General features: G+C 39.2%; 1 protein-coding gene across 2 annotated transcripts; it reads left to right on the top strand.

Annotated features, from left to right (window-relative positions):
- The first annotated feature begins 283 nt into the window (after nucleotides 1–283).
- Nucleotides 284–2,136, top strand: gja1a (gap junction protein alpha 1a). 2 transcript variants are annotated; one of them, XM_036593828.1, is made up of 2 exons: nucleotides 284–438; nucleotides 799–2,136. In XM_036593828.1, the coding sequence occupies exon 2, from the start codon at nucleotides 851–853 to the stop codon at nucleotides 1,928–1,930; it is 1,080 nt and encodes a 359-aa protein (XP_036449721.1). In that variant the 5' UTR covers nucleotides 284–438; nucleotides 799–850; the 3' UTR covers nucleotides 1,931–2,136. The 2 variants fall into 2 exon arrangements, with proteins under 2 accessions (XP_036449721.1, XP_036449719.1); XM_036593826.1 differs by having other exon boundaries at nucleotides 683–2,136.
- Nucleotides 2,137–21,727: the final 19,591 nt, after the last annotated feature.

Below are 21,727 nucleotides of genomic sequence, written 5' to 3'. Positions count from 1 at the left end.
TATTTCCACTTAGAAAGTCAACAGTACATCTCATTTGACCAGGACTGTTTAAACATTTCCATACGACTCTGTACAGATAGGTACATGGGTGCTGGACGGGTGAGTAGATGAATGGGTGGATATACAGATTCATGGATAAATGAATGGAGATTCTTCCTCAACACTGCTGTGTTAAGCCTCTGCCAGCAGATGGCTCTGTACTGCTGTGCTGCTGGAGATGGAGCCCGACAGCTCCTCCAGCCTGGAGTCAGATGACCACAAACTTTTTCCACTTCGACTGAAAGCTCTCAGATGGATGTAAAGCGGCACATTTAGGGCCTGAAGTCCACCAAAAAACTCTGGACAAACACACTTTCTTTAGTTCTGACCTTTTGGAGACGATATATCATGATATTGGGACTTCATTTTTGATGAAACTGACAAGAGAGGAAAGTTCAGGTAAGTCCATAACGTTGCTTAAGTGAAGGAAGGTGCTGGAATGTTTCTGGAGTTAAATTAGACTGATCTGATTTGAAAACATGAGTCTATGGTAAAGATTTATTTGTGGCCCGAAGCTCCAGGAAGTAGTCCGTTAAGCTTAGATGTTCTGCTATAAGAAAGATGTTTGAAAGCCTGTTAAAAAGGTTCAGAGAATAATAAGCCATAATGAGTCCTAAGAATGTGTGCCTATTTTTATTTTTAGCATCTTAAAGGGGATTTTAGAGTTCGGCCAGGAGGAGAAGAAAGGAAGAGCAGCGTTTGAGCAGACAACATTTGAATATTTTGAGTGTTCTTGATGAATTTGCTCTTATCCTGAAGGCCACACCGAGTCCCCTGTTGGAGAACCCAGAACTTATCTCAGTTCCTCATCATGGGAGACTGGAGTGCCTTGGCGAAGCTGCTAGATAAGGTCCAGGCGCACTCCACAGCTGGAGGCAAGCTGTGGCTTTCTGTTCTCTTCATCTTCAGGATCCTGGTGCTGGGCACGGCTGTGGAATCGGCCTGGGGGGACGAGCAGTCCGCCTTTGAGTGCAACACCCAGCAGCCTGGCTGCGAGAACGTCTGCTACGACAAATCCTTCCCCATCTCCCACGTGCGCTTCTGGGTGCTCCAGATCATCTTCGTTTCTGTGCCGACCTTGCTCTACCTCAGCCATGTGATCTACCTCATGCACAAGGAGGAGAAGCTGAAGAGGAAAGAAGAGAGGCTGAGGGCCGTCCAGAGCAAAGGAGAGGACACGGATGCCAAACTGAAGAAAATCGAAACCAAGAAGTTCAAGTATGGTTTGGAGGAACCTGGCAAGATCAAAATGAGAGGAGGCTTGTTTTATACTTACATAATTAGCATTGTGCTCAAGTCTGTCTTTGAGGTTGGGTTCTTGCTAGTACAGTGGTACCTTTATGGGTTCCGGTTGTCTGCGGTTTACACATGCGAGAGGTTCCCCTGCCCGCATAAAGTGGACTGCTTCCTCTCGCGGCCCACGGAGAAGACCGTCTTTATCCTCTTCATGCTGGTGGTGTCCCTGATATCGCTTGGTCTGAATGTCTTTGAGTTTTTCTACGCCGTCTTCAAGAGGATGAAGGATCAGATAAAAGAATCAGAGAAGCAGTTTGCCAGCCACAGCAACATCACGCCTTGCCCTGGCGACATGTCCAGCTACGGCTACTACAACCACTGCTCGGCTCCGGCTTCGAACCTGGGCTACAACCTGGACGGGGCAGAGAAATCGAACTCCTCAGACAATTTTGACAAACAAGCCAACGAGCAGAACTGGACGAATTACAGCACGGAGCAAAATCAGCTGGGCCAGAGAGAATTCTGCCAGTCCCAGCCGTTCGCATATCCAGAGAAAATGACTCTGGGAAAAGATCTCATGCTCCTCAAGCAGATTGACCCTCGACCCCACAGTCGCTCCAGCAGTCGGGCAAGGCCTGATGACCTGGACATCTAAGAGCAGCCACTTTACAGCCGCAGGCTTTAACATTTAAGGGGCCCATGTCCTACGTTATCCCCCCCCAGAGATCCATTTAGGGGGTTTATGTACCAAAAACGTAATTCGCTCTTACATGATCATTCCCAGCCTCCCTTTATTCCCTTTAAGTTAAATAGGCTGTTTTTGTCACTGACTGGTATATGTAAATTAGCTGCATTCTGATTGGTTGCTCTGTATTTTGCCTAACGCAAGGAGCAGTCTGGGTTGAAACACTCTTTATAACAAGGGTCGACAACCCAAATGTTAAGAAGAGCCATTTAATCCTTTCAACAAAAACTCCCTGGGGGCCACATTTTATATCCACTTTACCGTCTCGGCTGTAAACATGTCTCAGTATGTGCTAATATACTAGTGTAGGCTAAAAAATATAATATAAATGAAAATGCAGACTTACTTTCCTCTGCTTTAAGCTTTAGCTCAGCTATAGCCGCTTTTCTCGCATCTCCAGCAGGAAACTTTTCCAAAAGTAGAACAGTTTCTTGTAAAATGTCTCTTGTTTGATTTTTTTTTTTAGCTTAAGTCGCTTCTCATTCGGCAGCTTCTTGTTCAAATTCTCCCCGTTCCACCTTAAATGGCGCCTGAGGTGCCAGAATGTAACTGCTGCATTTTTTAAGGTGGAATGGGAAAATTCGAATAATAAGCTGGCAAACAAGAATCTGACTGCAGCTTTGCGACTTTTTAGTGTTTGACAGTTTCTTGTTGCAGATTAAACGTATCAGGAAACCAGCTGGAGTGATTATAAATGCAAATAAGTCCATCTCCAAAATTATCGATGATCATCTTAAATTTTCTCTTTGCCTTTTCGTTAGCTACTAGCTAGGTGAGACTTCTGTGTTTCAGGGTTAAATTATTAAACTCCAGAGTTTAAGACCATTTATTGTTAAACTGTGTTGAACGATCAGCAGAGCTTTATTTTACTGTAAAGGAGGATTATTTTATTTTTACCTACTAATCTAATTCTGCTGTGGAGCCACAACAGGACAGTAAAAGAGCCCCATGTTGCCGACCGCTGCCTTATAACTTCACTGTGAATGAGAGGGGCTAAACTGCTGTAGGCTGAATGTGGTTGTATGTAAATGTGTTGGGTTTTGTGACGTCACAAAACAGTTTAAAAACAGACTGTCTTTGCAGTTTTGTTGACAGCATGGACTGGGGAGTGAAGATTTTGAATGCTTTTACTAAAAAAAAGGCAAGAACATTGTGGTTGTCCATGATATGGGCCCTTTAAATGTCAAAGATAAGGCTGTAAAAACTGTAGGCCACTTAACTCAACCTTAGAAATGTAAACATCTGATTTCAGTTCTCAGTTCTCAAATCTCAGATTTCACCACACTTTTAAAAATACACTGAATGCCCAAATGTGCCAGGAGGATCTATTTACACAATAAAAACAATACAACAAACTTTTTTGGGGGATTTTTATGTTTGAAAATAGCCACAGGCTTTTATTTTGTCCAAACAATAAACACAAACATCATTGAATCGTCATTTGAAACATTTTTACTCCTCTAGTCTACAAAGTGGAATTAAAGCACTACAGAAGTATCGCTAGAACACTGCTGTGGCTGTCCTTGGGGCTTTTTTATCAGAGAGCATGAAAATACTTGTAATTCTCAGAGGACGTAGTCTTCTACCATCACTGTTTGAAAGGCTGTTTGTTGTTGAAAAGCTGCTCTTTCACTTACGGTTGTTCAACACCTTAAAACATTGCAGTGACAAGCAATTTGTTATTATTAATATCTACTAAGTGATATTTTCAGTTTTTTTCTTATATTTAAAAGCCCCATTTATTAGTATTTGCCTTTGATTTGTGCCAAATCATAACAATGTTTTGCTCTAAGTCATACGTCAAATGTGTGTTTTAGTCTGACTGATTTAATGTTACTGATAGCATTGCACAGTTTGCACTATGTCTGGTTGCCACTGGTGTTGAAATGCAGAGTGGACTGTCCAAAGACATTGTTATGGTCATTTTTTTAAAAGCTGTCAGTCTTGGTAGTGGAATCTGTCGTATTGTGTAAGTGGCCTTTGACCTAGTTTAAGTATCACTATGTAATTTCAACACCATTCAGTATGAAACCCACAGGGGAACGTGTTCAGTCCCACAGCAGAGAGCAGCGCTTTCCACATCACTTCTCTTCAGTTTCTGCTGGGGGTCAGTGAGGCCTGGACTGAGGAATCTCAGTGTTGCTTCAGTGAGGCCACGCGCATGTCGTTATAGAGACATGAATCTCATGTGTATTTGATAAACAGTATTGTGCAAAAGTTTTAGGCAGCCATGAAATTGGTTTAAAGCTGTGGATCTCAGCAGTGAAGCCAGTGGTAATGCTGAAATGTCGCCCTTTGATGGCTCAGGAGAGTTAAGGGTGATTCTCCTATGAAAGCGGTAAACAAAAACAAGACATCAGACACAGGAGAGATAAAGGAGAGATGAGTATTTAGTTGCAGATAAACTTAAATGTTATTGTCTTGTGAGGTTATTGAGTTTCACAGTTTACATCTGAGCAGCAGGAGAGACTTCAGCTAAAGTCTCTCGTCTTTCCCTCAGATCAGTGTTTCTCAGTCCTGGTCCTGGGGGCCCACTGTCCTGCACATTTTTCCTGCTTCAACACGCCCCCTTCAACTAATAAAGCGCTGTTAATGAGCTCGTTAGTTGGATCAGGTGTCTTGAGAGCAGGGAAAACACTAAAAAGTGCAGGGCAGTGGGCCTCCAGGAGCAGGGTGGCTGAGAGACACAGGCCTAGGAGGAAGTTCAGAGATATGTAGGAGAAGGAAATACACTATGGGAGCATCTGCCAGTCAAAACACAATATAACATTAGAATAAACTCAAACAAACAAATACACACACACACACATACACACACACACACACACACACACACATCCTCTAAACTGCTTATGTTTCACAAACAAATACAGTAAAACATAAAATTAGTATGTTGGTTAAGAAGAACACGGGTTTGGTTCCTCTTATCAATGCAGCTCCAGCCATTTAATGGATTTGTTCAATTCCACCATCAGCAAAACTGATAACTTAATTAAGCTGATATAACTTCAAGAAAGATTGATTAAACTGCTATAACTTAAAGAGGAATTTAATAAATTGGTTTAAACTAATGAAGGTATGATTAAACTGCTGTAACCCAAATGATTGAATAAACTGATGTAATGTAATGAAGGTATGATTAAACTGATATAACTTAAGGAAAGATTGAATAAACTGATTCAATTAATATACAATTGATTAAGCTGATTTAAACTTATGGAAAGCTCAATTAACTGATATAAAGTATTAAACTGATTTAATCTAATGAAAATAGAAGGATTGAATAAACTGATTCAATTAAACAATTAAGATGATTTGAACTTATAGAAATCTTGATCAAACTGATTAAACTTGATGAAGGGTTAATTAAATGTAATCAAGTGAAGGATTGATTAAACTGACATAATTCAAAGAAGATTTGAATACGCTGATGTAATTGAATTAAAGGTTGAGTAAACTGATTTAAAATTGTGGAAGTAGTGACAAAACAGGTTGAAATTTATTGATGGATTGATTGAACTGATTTAATGTAATGAGGAATTGATTAATTTAATTTAATAAAGGATTAACCAAGCCTTCTTTAAGTTATATCAGTTAAATCACACCTTCGTTGGATTAAATCAGTTTATTCAATCCTTCTTTAAGTTATATCAGTTTAATCATACTTTCTTTGGATTAAACCAGTTTACTCAATCCTTCTTTGTCATATCAATTTAATCATACCTTCATTGGATTAAATCTGTTTACTCCATCCTCCTTTAAATTGTATCAATTTACTCGTACCTTCACTGGATTAAATCAGTTTACTCAATCTTTCTTTAAATTATATCAGTTTAATCACACCTTCTTTGGATTAAATCAGTTTACTCAATCCTACTTTAAGTTAGATCAGTTTAATCGTACCTTCACTGGATTAAATCAGTTTACTCAATCTTTCTTTAAATTAGATCAGTTTAATCATGACTTCATTGGATTAAATCAGTTTATTCAATCCTTCTTTAAATTAGATCAGTTTAATCACGCCTTCACTGGATTAAATCAGTTTACTCAATCCTACTTTAAGTTAGATCAGTTTAATTAGCCTTCATTCGATTAAATCAGTTTATTCAATCCTTCTTTAAATTAGATCAGTTTAATCACGCCTTCACTGGATTAAATCAGTTTACTCAATCCTACTTTAAGTTAGATCAGTTTAATCATGCCTTCACTGGATTAAATCAGTTTACTCAATCCTACTTTAAATTAGATCCGTTTAATCATGCCTTCATTGGATTAAATCAGTTTACTCAATCCTTCTTTAGGTTAGATCAGTTTAATCGTACCTTCACTGGTTTAAATCAGTTTACTCAAACCTTCTTTAAGTTAGATCAGTTTAATCACACCTTCATTGGATCAAATCAGTTTATTCAACCCTTCTTCAAGTTATATCCGTTCAATCATAACTGTACAGATCACTTTTCCTAGATGCCTAAGACTTTTGCACAGCGCTATATGTTCCTAATACTTGACATTTGTATGATTGAGTTGTGAGTTATGTGCACATTTTGGATATGTGAAATATGCGAGTGTTATACTGTAAATATAATCCTCCAGAGACAGCTCCCCGTCTTACCTTACTTTTTCCATTACAGGTGGAGGATTTTTCCGAGCTTTTGTCTTTTTTTTATGTTTTTTCCACTGAGGGATGGTGGCCAGCACAGAGCCCTGAGCCAAGAGTACAGAACGCACAGACTGACTCAGCTGCACTTCAGCGCAGTGAAGTCAGACGTGGGCATTGTAAATTTACTGTAGCGGCTCAATAACGTCTCTTTTCTCATTTCATACATTTCATAACTGGCTGAACGATCGCTGCTGGTGATAAATGGAAGCCTTTTTAGAGGCCGAAATTAAAAGGAGGTAATGATATTCAACTTTTCCTCTGTTCTCAGACTTTCCTATTTATCCACACGGCTAAATGAAAACACATGTCTGCGCTGGGCTCTGCCAGCCGTGCGGGCCGTGGTTGGAAAGGAGGAAAAAAAACAAAGGCGTTTGAGCTGCGTACTCACACTGCACTCAGACACACATGGAAACTTTCTCTGTGTATGAATTGCATAACATACTTAATTTAACATGAATCTGTCTGAATCAACACTCTTAAAGGGCCCATATTCTACATTATTTTTGTTTTTTTCCCTCTGAGGTCCACTTTGTGTTATTTTGTACTGAAAACAGTCATAATTTTAAACAAGCTGTTTTTACTGTGCCTTTAAAACTGATAAGTAAATGAGGTCTGTTCTGATTGGCTGCCTTTATGGTGCCTCATTCAAGGCTGAATCACCCCTTATATCTTCAGTGTGAAAGGGCGGGGCTAAACTGCTGTGGGTGCATATATGTAGCTGAATGTAATTGTGTGTGTGATGTCACAAAAACAGTGTATTCACTGTGGACTGGAGAGTGAATGGAAACACTGTTTATATAATAAATCAAACTCTTATTTAATTAAAAATAAACACACTTACAAATTATGGTTCTTCAAGGGTTCTTTAGTAAAGAAAATAGTTCTATATAGAGCCATGAACTCTCAAAGAACCCTTTGCATTGGTTTTTTGCTTAGTGAAATGGTTCTTCAGATTGATGGAAAATGTGTTGTAGATGGTGCTATAGAGAACCTTTTTGTAAAGGGGTTCTATATGGAACCATCTACATCAACATTTTCCATCAATCTAAAGAACCCTTTCACCATGCAAAGAACCCTTTAATCACGCAAAGGGTTTTTTTTAACTGTTTATGGTTCTATATAGAACTATTCTTTATGAAAGAACTCAAAGAACCATAATTTTTAACCCCTTTGCATGGGTTCTTTACATGGTGAAATGGTTCTTCAGATTGATGGAGAGTGTGTTGTAGATGGTTCCGTATAGAACCTTTTGGAAAAAGGTTCTTCTATTGTATCAAGCTTGACATCGTAACAATAGAAGAACCCTTTTTGGTGCTATATAGAATCCTTTTCTAAAGGGGTTCTATATGGAACCATCAACATCCACATTCTTCATACATTTGAAGAGCATTTTTACCATGCAAAGAACATTTCAATCCTGCAAAGGGTTTTTTGAGTGTTTATGGTTCTAGATAGAACTATATTCTTTTCGAAAGAACCATCATTTTTAACCGCTTTGCATGGGTTCTTTGCATGGTGAAATGATTCTTCTGATTGATGGAGAGTATGTTGTAGATGGTTCCATATAGAACCTTTTTGAAAAGGGCTCTTCTGTTGTAACAAGGTTGACATTGTAGCAATTGAAGAACCCTTTTCTAAAGAGGTTCTATATGGAACCATCAAAATCCACAACATCCATCAATCTGAAGAACCCTTTCACAGGGCAAGGAACCCTTCAAAGGGTTTGTTGAGTATTCATGGTTCTATATAGAACCATTTTCTTTACGAAAGAACTCCAAGAACCATCATCTTTAAGTGTGTAGTGATACTTGGCTTTGAATGCGCAATTCTATGAAAACTTTAAATGGTGTAGAACCTTTACATTATATAAAGGGGCTCTTTAAGCTTTGAAACAGTTCTTCTCACTCACATCTCGTTTACAAGAACAGTTCTTTGAACAATTCTTTGTTCTTAAAGGAACCAAAGGTGGTTCTTCCATAGCACTGACCCAAAAATCTCTCTTTGGCATTTTTAAAGGGCTGAAACTTCTCTGCTTCTTCAAATTCTGTGTAATAAAATGATTAAGATGCAAACAAAGCCAGTTAGAGTGGTTTGGTGTGAAACACTCTGTTCTAGAGAAACCTACAGACTCAATATTGCACACAGAAGAGTTCACTGAAGTTTAATGCCACTGAAAGCTCCCTCACAGAAAGTTATTATATGAAAGGGTTATAAATACACTGCCTGATGTCTGAGGCATTGCTTTAAGGTAAGCATATTTTTAAAAAGCCATAAAACCACAGACGTCAGAAACACATGCAGGCTCATTGGTGGTTTTAGATAGTTGTTGAATTTCTTTACAGTGAACCAATTCACATCAAATCACTCTGAGTGACTTTGCTTACATCCACTGAATTATGCAGGAATTTTAAAAAATTTGGTGGAATTCCCCTTTAAGACTGAACACTTACTTTCCAAGTCAGACGTGACCTTAATACGGTGATGATCAAAGGAAGACTGTGAGGGCTTTGAGCCCAGCTTTCTGAAATCCACAGCCTTTGTGTGGAGTAACGTTATTAAATCTCAGAACCGCTGCAAACATGTTTGATACTGAATCTCTGGCATTTTAGCGAAGCTCCGAGTCTCTGTTTATCCGGCTCGCTGTGGCTGACTCCACGCTGCCAGCATCCACCATAATTACACGTCTTAAAGCTGCACTCAACAAGCTGCATATTGGTTTGTACTCTGTCAACATGAAGCGCGTTCTAAGAAAAGCCTGGTGTCGGCCTTTTATTATGAGCCTGGAGCGACTGAAATATCATACTGTGCTTCTGAGTCTCTTTACAATGCTGCTTTAATGTGAAGCTGTTATGTTGTGGTTTGTATAGAGATGTTTATTTGGTACAAATGATTAGGTGTATTTCAAATAAACAGTATGCATTTTAAGGTAATAAGTGGGCCAAAAGTAGCACACCCAGTCAAAGCCTTGCTCAGCAGTGTGGTGTTTGTTGGTGGGATGGTTGGAGAAGCCTGACTTATGAACATTTCTGAAGGTTCTCCTCTCAGTCGCATGCTTGGCAGGTTTCAGTGGAGCCGAGTACTGGCCTTCATCCTCCCAGATTGCTGAGGATTACTGCACTGGAACTGATTAGAGAGAAACTTTTTAAAAATCTACCGTTGGAGAAAAGGTGTTTCAACTACAACGTACATTTGGATTGATTGTATTGGGCCTGAGTGTTTGTAAAAGGACTCATAAAAGAAAGTAGGAGCACTAATTTAGCATGAGACGTTCTTATTAATAATAATAAGCCTAATTAAGCAGTGAGGAACCCTTAGTGACCTTCTGTGAAGTACCTGATTTTTTTTTTTATTTTAATTAATACGATCATAAAGATTTGTTTTATTTAAAATCTGCAAGGATTAGTACTTTATTATTAACTTTGGTTGGAAACAACAGGGTTAAATTTCTGAAATGACCAACAGAAACTTATCCAATCAGGATTGTTTTCTCTGTGGTATCTATGTAGACACAGCTAGGCAAGCTCTCCCATTGGTTAGGACTTCAGGAGCTGGACTGAAGGCCTTACACGTTAGATTAACTACCAGCATAACTAGGAAGTGACAGAGGATGCACACTTTGATCTAAAATAGGACCAATTTAGTGAGGGAAAATGTCTCATGGAAGCTCTAAATACATCACAGTCTGTGAATTCGAGTCACAGTCTAAGCAGGTTTTAGTTGTTATGAATGCAAACAGTGGCGGCAGCTCTAAGCCAGGTCTCTAAAAAAGATTTGTTGTTTTAACTTACAATATAACCCCTAAATTAAACGAGCAAACGCTGGTGTGTTACACCATCTATACACTTATTATTTGAACTTCAATCACATCTAAATAGTTTTAGATTTTTGCTTTAATTTAAAAGTTAAAAAGGTCCAATCAGTGTTTACAGTGAAGAGGAATTGGGCAAGACTGTGAGGACATATTAAACATTTGGTGGGACAAACTTACAGTTTGTTTTTTCAAAACGAATTTCCTGCACTTTAAATGTGCTTTTTTCTTCTTGTTATTATGATTATTAGGGTAGAACATGTGTGTCCGGTTTATGTTTGAGGTGAGTTTATAATGAGGTGAGTACACATTAAATAAACACTTTATGAAAAGCATACAGAGGTGACAGAGGACTACCTAAACAGCCTGGAATCAGCCAGAAATGAACCGAATGCCATTCGCCAAACGTGTAGTCTGATATTCAGAGTCTGACCAAATCAGACTGAGCCATAAAACTGCTGCAATATCAAGTTTAGCTCAGTTTTGTCAGTTTTTGCCAGATCAGTATTAATGTTGTTTTGTTCCAGCCAGTCTGTAAAGCATCTTATAGCCCATTTAGTTTGGCGAATGGTATTGGGTTCATTTCTGGCTGATTCCAGGTTGTTCAGCTGTTCTTCTGTCACAGCTGCCGACTGAAAAGCTGCTCAGTGGTGATGACAGTTTGGGAATTTAGTGTCGTCTCATCTTCAGAGTCTGACCAAATCGGCTGTCGGTCAAATGTGATCTTAAAAGTGTCCATTTTCTGTTTGTGGCAAAGTAAGAAGTAAAAACGTTCGAATACCTTGAGTGTCTCCTACAACTGTCAAACTCGTTGCTTAGCAACGGTGTCTCAGCGGAGTGATATAGTGTTTGTGAATTAAATGTAATGTTATGGTGAAATAACAGCACAGTTAGAACGCTTCTCAACCAATCAGCTTGCGTGGCCGGAACTAGCTGTTGTATAAATATGTATATCGCTGTTTCTCCAAAATGGTGACTTTACAGGAGAAGGAAAAACCTACTTTACTTTTAATGTAAATCAATGGAACCAGACTTTTTTCATTTTGGGCCGTTTCTTTTGGTCCATGCTTCATGAAATTTACACACAATGTGAAGGGCTAAAGGTATTTTCAAATTCTGTCAAAACTGAAAAATGACCAAAATGGAGATACGAGGTTTTCTTCCAACAGCAGCGATATACAAGTTGCCAATTACTTAACTAGTAAATCTTTAAAAATCTTTTTTTTTATTTGTTTCAAAATTACAACCCTTTCTTTTCTTTAAAACATTATCTTCTCCTTGCTTTTGCAAATAAATTATTTAGTCTTGTTACTATGGTTTCCATGGGTGGAAATACAGTTACTAAAAGTATTAATTTTGACAAAATAATAATTGTTGGGCTGGTTTTAAACTGCAGGCTGTATTTTGCCGTTGTGTAAATTCTGGCTTTGTTTCTACATTTCATTGCAGATGAAAGCAGCGTGAGTGAATGAGGAGCTGTGTCTCCGGTTCCTCAGGGGATGGAGACTCAGGCGCGTTCGTAAGCAGATCATGCTCTTCATTTGTGCAAAAATTAGTTTCAGTTTGACCTCAGCGATCAATGGGGCTGCATCCAGAGCTTATTTGGTTCCTCAGGGGACGCAGAGGGGCCCTCATCTACCTGTGATTTTTGTGTCAGTAATGGAAGGGGTTTTAGTGCTCGGGGGGATGAAGGCCTCTGTGTCTGCTTCCCTGGTGAGTAGATAGACAGTCATGATGGCTTTGAAAAGAGGGAAGAAATCCCTGCTTTCCCGTAGAGTTTGATGTTGGCTCATCCTTCTGCTCCCGAGTTACAGAAGGTGAGCACATGGGTTGCCACATTCTGAGCTGACACGAATACCTGTGCATCATCAGATTAACAGTGACAAAACCTCTTTCTTAACTAAGTAAGTTTTAAAGCTTGTCCATTAAAATATCATGGCTGATTGGACTGAAATCTGCTCTTAAATTCACCAGAAGATGGACATTTCCATTACATTTCAGAGGCAACTCGTAAATCATTGACCACATATACAGAGTTTTCTTCTTATACTTACTTAAAAAAGAGCTTTTTCCCAGAAATCTTAGATTGAAAAGTAGAGTTCAATAGGACAATTATTGGAAAAATCAGAAGGATGAAGATGTGGTGTGTTATGTAATGGTTTGATAAGGCTAACTTAATTATATTTATTAAAGGCTTTACCTTTAGGATGTGGTTGATCTAAAGGACATCAGGCTATGTACCTCATTAAGACTAAGAGAGCTGAAATCATCAAAGCGTTCTGGCTTCTAGACTGTCTGCCATGGTGTAGTAACCAGAGGCAAACCATGACTGTTAGAGCTAGGCCTTCAATTTGGGACGTAAATGTCAAACCCTAAACCTTAAACCCTCTATGATCTTCTGCTAGGACCCCTATGGGATTCTCCTGATTTGTTAGCACATAAACACTTTTGGCCATTCTAGATTAGGGTTGTTAAAGACATTACAAATTTTATTTAGCTTATAACATACACTGATCAGGCATAACATGATGACCACCTCCTTGCTTCTCCGCTCATTGTCCGTTTTATCAGCTCCACTTACTATATAGGGGCACTTTGTAGTTCTACAGTTACAGACTGTAGTCCATCTGTTTCTCTGCATACTTTGTTAGCCCCCTTTTACCCTGTTCTTCAGTGGTCAGGACCCCCATGGACCCTCACAGAGCAGGTACTATTTGGGTGGTGGATCATTCTCAGCACTACAGTAACACCGGTGTTGTGGTGGTGTGTTTGTGTGTGTTCTGCTGGTCTGAGTGGATCAGACACAGCAGTGCTGCTGGAGTTTTTAAACACCTCAGTGTCCACTCACTGTCCACTCTATTAGACACTCCTACCTTGTCAGTCCACCTTGTAGATGTAAAGTCAGAGACGACAGCTCATCTGCTGCTGCACAGTTTGTATTGGTTATCCTCTAGTCCTTCCTCAGTGGTCACAGGACGCTGCCCGCAGGACACTGTTGGCTGGATATTTTTGGTTGGTGGACTATTCTCCGTCCAGCAGTGACACTGAGGTGTTTAAAAACTCCAGCAGCACTGCTGTGTCTGAACACACCACCACCACATCACAATAGTACCTGCTCTGTGAGGGTCCATGGGGGTCCTGACCACTGAAGAACAGGGTAAAAGGGGGCTAACAAAGTATGCAGAGAAACAGATGGACTACAGTCTGTAACTGTAGAACTACAAAGTGCACCTATATAGTAAGTGGAGCTGATAAAATGGACACTGAGCGTAGAAACAAGGAGGTGGTCATAATGTTATGGCTGATCGGTTTATATAAAGCTGCACTATGTAAGTTTTGGGGATATGGAGACCTCTCTGGTGGAAATGTGTAATTGCATGCAACGAGTGGAAGAACATTTTGTACCTGGGCTGTGCTTCAGACCCCTTCCCCAAGCGGATGAACCTGATAATGATTTAAAGAGAACTCCGTCAAAACCTGGTACTGTTATCATCATATCTTCATCAGTATAGAACGATTTTGCATTTGAGACCTAAACTTTGAGCCGAACCTGCTTTTTGTGTTAATACGTAATGACGTATGATGTGGTCCGAAACCTCGACCTGATGCCTCTGACTTTTAAATGATTATTTCAGGCTTTACAGGGCGACTCACAGCAGTGCACACTCAGCATATTTTAGCTTGTTTTCATTCATCCTCACTCAATAATGATACTACTTTCAGTTTTAATAAAAAATTCTTACATAGAGCAGCTTTAACATAAATTACACCTTTTTTGCAATTTTATAGTGACTCATTTAGTGAAGAGGCCAGGCTACTTCTTGTATTCACAGTCAGTGACATATCTAGAACTTTCAGAAGGACTAGAGTTATGCTTTTTTATCAAATAATTAGTCCAAATAGAAATCAAAGTGTGATTGGTTGATTCCACTGTCAGTTCTTAATCATGTTGAAAGTTAATCTAATATGTAAGGCCTTCAGTCCAGCTCCTGAAGTCTTAACCAGTTGGAAAGCTCGCTTGGCTAGATCTACAGTATCAAGATACCAGGGAGAAGGAAATTCTGATTGGCTCATTTTAAGTAGGGTGTTTCAAGAATTTTAGCGATTTAATTCCAGCCAAAACTTAACAGTAAAATAAGAGCTTTGCTACAATACTTACACATTTTAAATACAACATGTATGATGATTGTATTAAATGAAAATGACCTAAAAATTACAGACACAGAAATCATTAGGCCTTCTTTGCAGGCCTAGAAGGCCCTGAGGCCTCCTCAGTGGTGGTAACATAGAGAGCAGGGGTGTCAAACTCAACCCCTAAAAGGGCTGTATTAAAAAATCTCAACAAATCCGTGGTCAGCTGTGTTTTTATTTTATTTTTTACATTTTGCCACAAACCCCAACTGGACATGCCAAAACAACAATGGCAAAAAATAGGCACTGAATACTTGAACAATTCAAAAATAATTTCAAATAAAAACAAATTGTTTTAATTAAAACAATAGACTACATTAGCTGCAGAGCTAATCATGGTTGTGGGCTGGACATTAGGGAACCAGCCTTGTGACCGGAAGGCTGGTTTGATCCCCTGAGCCGACAGGACATGACTGAAGTGCCTTTGAGCAAGGCACCTAACCCCCAACTGCTCCCCGGGCGCCGTGGATGGGGCTTCCCACCGCTCCGGGCAAGTGTGCTCACTGCTCCGTAATGTGTGTGTTCACTAGTGTCCATATATGTGGGTGTTTCACTGCACGGATGGGTCAAATGCAGAGGTGTAATTCCTCTGCGTGCAAGCACAGTTGGTCAATTGTTCTAAATAAATAAATAAAGAAAGAAAGAACTGTTTAAACTCTTTAAATGTACAGTAAGTTTTTTAAAACTGCCCATTTGTTTGAACTGGACACCTGGCATCCTTTTTTGGTTTTGTTTTTATGGTGTAGTCCAATAGATAGTTGTTGGGGAGGGAGTGGGAGCACACATTATGTTGCAGTGCATGCTGGGAACTGTAGTGCAGTTCGTGGTGATAATGTGAATATGAATAGAAAATTAAAATAATTTTGTGGGCTGAATAGGATTGTCCCACGGGCCTGACTAGGCCCGCAAGCCTTGTGTTTGACACACTGGATATAGAGGATTAGTGATAGCCTGATGATGAATTTTTGACTTTATGTTTTCTATTCTGTTACTGAGGAACTTCAGCTCTGATCCTGCATGATCATAACTATGTCCTTTGTCCTTGCATACAGTTTTTTCAGTGGACAGCTAACTTCCACACTGTAATATCTCTGTGTAATGATAACCAGCCTCTTTCTCCTTTTTGGCAGCCTGTAAATCTCAGGCAGCCGGACATACCACTCCGACTGGGAGCCTAATTGGAAACAGCACAGGCTGTTTCTCGGTGTGCACAGTACACACAGCAGCGAGCGAGGGCATAAATAGTGGGATTGCAGTGTGTCAAACATTGTGGAATGGTCCATATTTTATCCCTTCACATTAATGACCACAACGTCCTGTCTATAAATACATGTGTTACACTCAATAGGGCTGGTGATTTAAAGCTATTGCACTTCAGTATGTGGCCTCTCACTGTATGTGGCAGAAAAATAAATGACTGTGTGCAAAAATGTAATGTAACATACTTAAATACTTGCAGTTAACAGAAACAGAATTCACAGAAGCTCTCGCAGACCTCGTCCTGTTGACTCTGACAAAGAACTTCTTCATCCTGCCTGTGGTTGATGGTAAAAGTCTGCGGTAACACTGGGCTTTATTCAGCCTGTAGTCATTCAGTGCAATCACATGGTTTTCTCTTCTATTCCAGCCCTCATTCTTACAAGATGTAAGAGATTAAACCACATTTGAAAGGAGCATTTATTATTCCAGACTTTTTTGGTCCTATAAAATCCATCACACCTAAAACTGCTATTATCTAATCATAATGGATAATACCACTGAAGTATTGGTGTCAGAAGTGGGCAGAGTAGTGAAAAACTGTGCTCCAATAAAAGTATTGCTACTTTAGTGGAAATGACTCAAGTAGAAGTATGTTTTCAGAGTGGTTTGGTGTGAAATGCTCTGTCAGAATTGTCACAGTGGAGGTGATAGGAACCAGACGTCCACCTCTAAAAGCTCCCTCACAGAAAGTTACTACATGAAATGGTTATGAATGTCTGAGACATTGTTTTATGACAGTTTTGAGAAGGTATTGGTTTTTAAAAGCCATTTTGGTGGAGGGATACGTGGAAGGTGTGGTAAGGAAAAATTGTCCCCAACGAAACCTATTTTTCAGATTTATTGCTATTTTACCATCATCAATATTACACACAAAAACTCAGACGACACATGTAGGTTTACTGGTGGTTTTAGACAGTAAATAAAATGTCTGTATTTGTCTCCTGGTTCCTGGTCATCACCACTGTAAAGAAATCTGAGTCTGTAAGTTTCTCTACAGTGAACCATTTTTCATCAAACCACTCTGAATGACTTTGTTTACCACTCAACCACTAAATTATGGAGTGGAACTTATTAGTTCATCCTGCATCTATCAGCACAGGAACTGAAGAGGTTCTTCTTGTTTTGGTCTAAAATAGAATGCTAAAGCTCCAAGGTGGGAGTACAGCTGACCCAGAGCTGGACCAACACAACAGAAGGAAATTAAAGGGCCCATATCATGAAAAACTGAACTTTCATAGATTTTTCTGAAACATGCGAGTTTGTTGTTATGTAAACATTGTGAAAGTTTCAAAATGAGCCATTCACCCCCAGTCCATCCGATCTATATCTGGAAACTAAGCCAATTTTGAAATCATTGTTGTTGTGATGTCATGAAATTCAACACATTTATATACACTGACGTGGTGGTGGTGTGTTAGTGTGTGTTGTGCTGGTCTGAGTGGATCAGACTGCAGTGCTGCTGGAGTTTTTAAACACCTCAGTGTCACTGCTGGACTGAGAATAGTCCACCAACCAAAAATATCCAGCCAACAGCGTCCTGTGGGCAGCGTCCTGTGACCACTGATGAAGGACTAGAGGATGACCAACACAAACTGTGCAGCAGCAGATGAGCTGTCGTCTCTGACTTTACATCTACAAAGTGGACTGACAAGGTAGGAGTGTCTAATAGAGTGGACAGTGAGTGGACACAGTGTTTAAAAACTCCAGCAGCACTGCTGTGTCTGATCCACTTGTACCAGCACAACACACACTAACACATCACCACCACGTCAGTGTTACTGCAGTGCTGAGAATGATCCACCACCCAAATAGTACCTGCTCTGTGAGGGTCCATGGGGGTCCACTGAAGAACAGGGTAAAAGGGGGCTAACAAAGTATGCAGAGAAACAGATGGACTACAGTCTGTAACTGTAGAACTACAAAGTGCACCTATATAGTAAGTGGAGCTGATAAAATGGACAATGAGTGTAGAAACAAAGAGGTGGTCATAATGTTATGCCTGCTTGGTGTATATCTGCCGATTCAAGCCCCCCACCCTCGCAGCCCAGCCCCATTCACGCTTAAGTTACAAGAAGCTCAGGATGTTTTTTGAATGAGGCACAATACAGGGCAGCCAATCAGAACAGAGGTCATTTACATATATCTTATATTAAATAAAGGTACTGTAACACAAATAGCCTGCTTAATTCTGGGGGATAAAGAGAGGTTGGGAAATGGTCACGTAAGATGAATGATGACTGTTTTCAGTGCATAAAAGCACACAGATGCACAAAGATGACCTCAGGGGTACAAATAAAAGACAGAAAAATTTAGGAGACTGGCCCTTTAAACCAAAAAGGGATTATGGACTAAAGATTAATGGCTAAAATGGAAATTAGGAAAAAGTACTCACTAATATACTTGAGTAGAAGTAAAATTATCATATGAAAATACTCATTAGAGCACAAAGTGACTAATCTGAGTGACTAATCAGAGCTGTTGCGTATGCGGGAGAGTAAGAGAAAGATGGTTTACCTCACATGGTCATATGGTCATGCGGTGATTTAGTACCATGTAAGGCTGAAGTGATGATGCCGGGCAGTTTGTTCTCCCTAGTGTTTAAACCTTATTAGTAAAAATAGTTGCAGCCTTTATCACTCTGCGCTTTCCCCACAGAAATCCTCACCATATATGAGAATAAAAGCTGCCTCCAGATTAGTGCTTTACTGATGCAAATATCTGAGTTTTATTATCTACATTCTATACACAAAGCAATTCCACTGAAATGAAATTATATTACATTACATGCTAAATAATAGATGATATTATAAGGCTGAGGATGACATGGTTTTGAATAGGCTGCTGCATTCCTGACCTTTTTTGTGTGAATTCTTGAGTCTATTGTGTTTTGAATGCACTTCAGTAACAGTAAATAAAAGCTTGAAAACAGTTCTGATTAAAAAAAAAAAACTTTAAGGAAATGAAGCCGTGTGAAACACCACTGACATCTAGTGGAGAAAGTGGAGAACTACAGGGACAAAAAAGTCTATCAAATCAGATTGCTATAAAGAGAATCTTCATCATTTAAAGGGAAATTCCACCTGTTTTCCAAAATTTCTGAATAATTCAGTCCTTGAGAGACTCAGATGTCTTTACAGTGGTGGTGATAGAAACCAGGGGTCACTATGACTACAACACAAATATAGCCATTTTATTTACTATCCAAAACCACCAGTCAACCTACACAAGTTTTTATACGTAATGTTGATGATGACAAAATAGAGCAAAATCTGAAAATATAAGTTTTCTTTGGGGACTGTTTTGCCCTACAACATCCTGCATGTATCCCTCAGCTGTGAATGGATTAAAATAAATGGATTAAAATACATTTTAAGTCAAAACTTTATCACAAAACAACCGTAAAACAGTGTCTCAGACATCAGGCAGTGAATTCATAACCATTTCATGTGATAACTGTCTCTGAGGGAGCTTTTAGAGGTTGACGTCTGGTTCCTATCACCACCACTGTGAACAATTCTGACTCGGTAAGTTTCTCTAGAACAGAGTGTTTCACACCAAACCACTCTGAATGGGGCAGCACTGGGAGGCCAAAGCCTAAATCAATTCAAAAGCAAAATTATTGTGAATTTGATGAACTTTATAACTGTGGGTTACTCAGGTGCGTCAGCAGCCAATCAGAGTCCTGCTGTTTAAGACATGCAAAACTCAGACTGCAAAACAGGCAAGGAAGTTGAACACTTTAGTGCTACAGTCAAATGCAAAAGTGTGGGCACCCCTGGTTAAATTACATGTCATTGTTGATTTTCTAAGAGTAAATTAGTGAACGCACTCTCTACACAGAGCGTAGATATATATATATATATATATATATATATATATATATATATATATATATTATATATATTTATTTATTTACACAAATTGTTAAACTCAGCAAATAAATAGAAATTTTGCACTAAAATCTGCAGGAAATATGTAGTCATATTTAACCTTGTTCCCTTATTTTATCCCTTATTCCCTTACGTGTTCACTTATTTTCACTCAGAAAATGAACAAAATATGTAATTTGACTGGGGTGTTCAAACTTTCCTCGTTCATGCAACCATTTTTTGTTTAATAATTTGGTCTATATGACAGAAAATATGTTATAAATAATTTCGGCCAGGTGCCTTTTGTGACCTTTTGTGATCCCCAAAATATCACATAAATTCAAAAGGAGACTTTTGTAGCTGTTAGGCCTGGGCAATATCTAGCAATTTTTTATTAGCATTGCTTTTTAAACAATCTTGATTGCTAATAAAAAATTGTTAGATATTGCCCCACACAAACACATACACATGGGACTACTGTGCTCACGTATGTCATAATCTGACTGTATATACTCACAGATCACAGCATGTTAAGTAATCTTTGCACCTTATTCCACTGCCTCATGCTCAGAAGTGAGTGCTGTGTCGGCACTGCACTGTCCTGTCTGTTTACTGTGTCTAATGTCTGTTTTATTTATCGCATTTATTGTATTGTTTCTGGTTTAATTTTTTTGCACACTCACGTCTGGACATTTACACTTTGTACTGTCTATTTTGTCCCATGTTGCACTGTGTTCCTTGGAGGAATGTAATGTCACTCCACTGTGTACTTGTACGTAGATGGAATGACAATAAAAGCCTCTTGACTTGACTTGGTCAGTTGGAGGTTAGACAATCTTCTGAAAATCTGTTATGAAAACCGTTATTTTTAAATGACTTGATTTTTTTTGTCTTATGCCATTACAAACCTGCATTCTGACAGACATAAAAACACTTACAATTTGCATGCTGTTAGCACCCCCTGCTGGAGAAACTGGACAAACAGGCTGTGTGGAGGGGTCTAGAATTCAGCCACAGATGTCTGAAGGAAACCATAAAGTATTATATTTTCATAAGTTTCTTATCTGAACCATCATGGCACTTAAGCTGTATGGATAAATGCTCTCTGAGAAACTCCCAGCAGAAACAGTGGAGAGTGCACTGTATTAATCCTCTGTATTAATCCATCGTTTTAACAGGAAAAGGGAATAGAACGCTATATGAACATGTTATTAAAGGGCCCATATCCTACATTTTTCTTGGAATTTGTTCAGACGTTTGTGTGGATTTATGTACCAAAAACTGCTGTATTATATTCCTTATAACTTCAGTATGAGTGGGCGGTGTTAAACTGCTATAAGCTGAATAGACGGGTAAATGTGTTGGTTTTTCATGACATCACAGAAACAATGGATTCGAACCAGGCTGTGTTTGCAGCTTAGTTTCCATATGTGGGCTGGGGAGTGGATGGTACCTTTAGAAAGTTTGACAATGTTTATATATTATATCAAACTCTTTTATTCTAAAACAGCAAGAATTTTTTTTATAGTATGGGCCCTTTAATATTATTTAGTAAGCTGTTTAAATGGCATTAATCCTCTCTAGTTCCCTATCACTGTACCTACACAGTGATTTTTGCCTTTGAAGCGTCGACATCAGTCAACCTGTCAGTTATTGCCAACTACCCCGGGCCTAGTAAATATACTCCTTGTTTCTACGCTCATTGTCCATTTTATCAGCTCCACTTACTATATAGGTGCACTTTGTAGTTCTACAGTTACAGACTGTAGTCCATCTGTTTCTCTGATACTTTGTTAGCCCCCTTTTACCCTGTTCTCCATGGACCCTCACAGGGCAGGTACTATTTGGGTGGTGGATCATTCTCAGCTCTGCAGTAACACTGACGTGGTGGTGGTGTGTTAGTGTGTGTTGTGCTGGTC

The sequence above is a fragment of the Colossoma macropomum genome, unplaced genomic scaffold (assembly GCF_904425465.1).
Source record: "Colossoma macropomum unplaced genomic scaffold, Colossoma_macropomum, whole genome shotgun sequence".
Lineage (NCBI taxonomy): Eukaryota > Metazoa > Chordata > Actinopteri > Characiformes > Serrasalmidae > Colossoma > Colossoma macropomum.
This window is presented reverse-complemented; position numbering and strand designations above follow the sequence as displayed.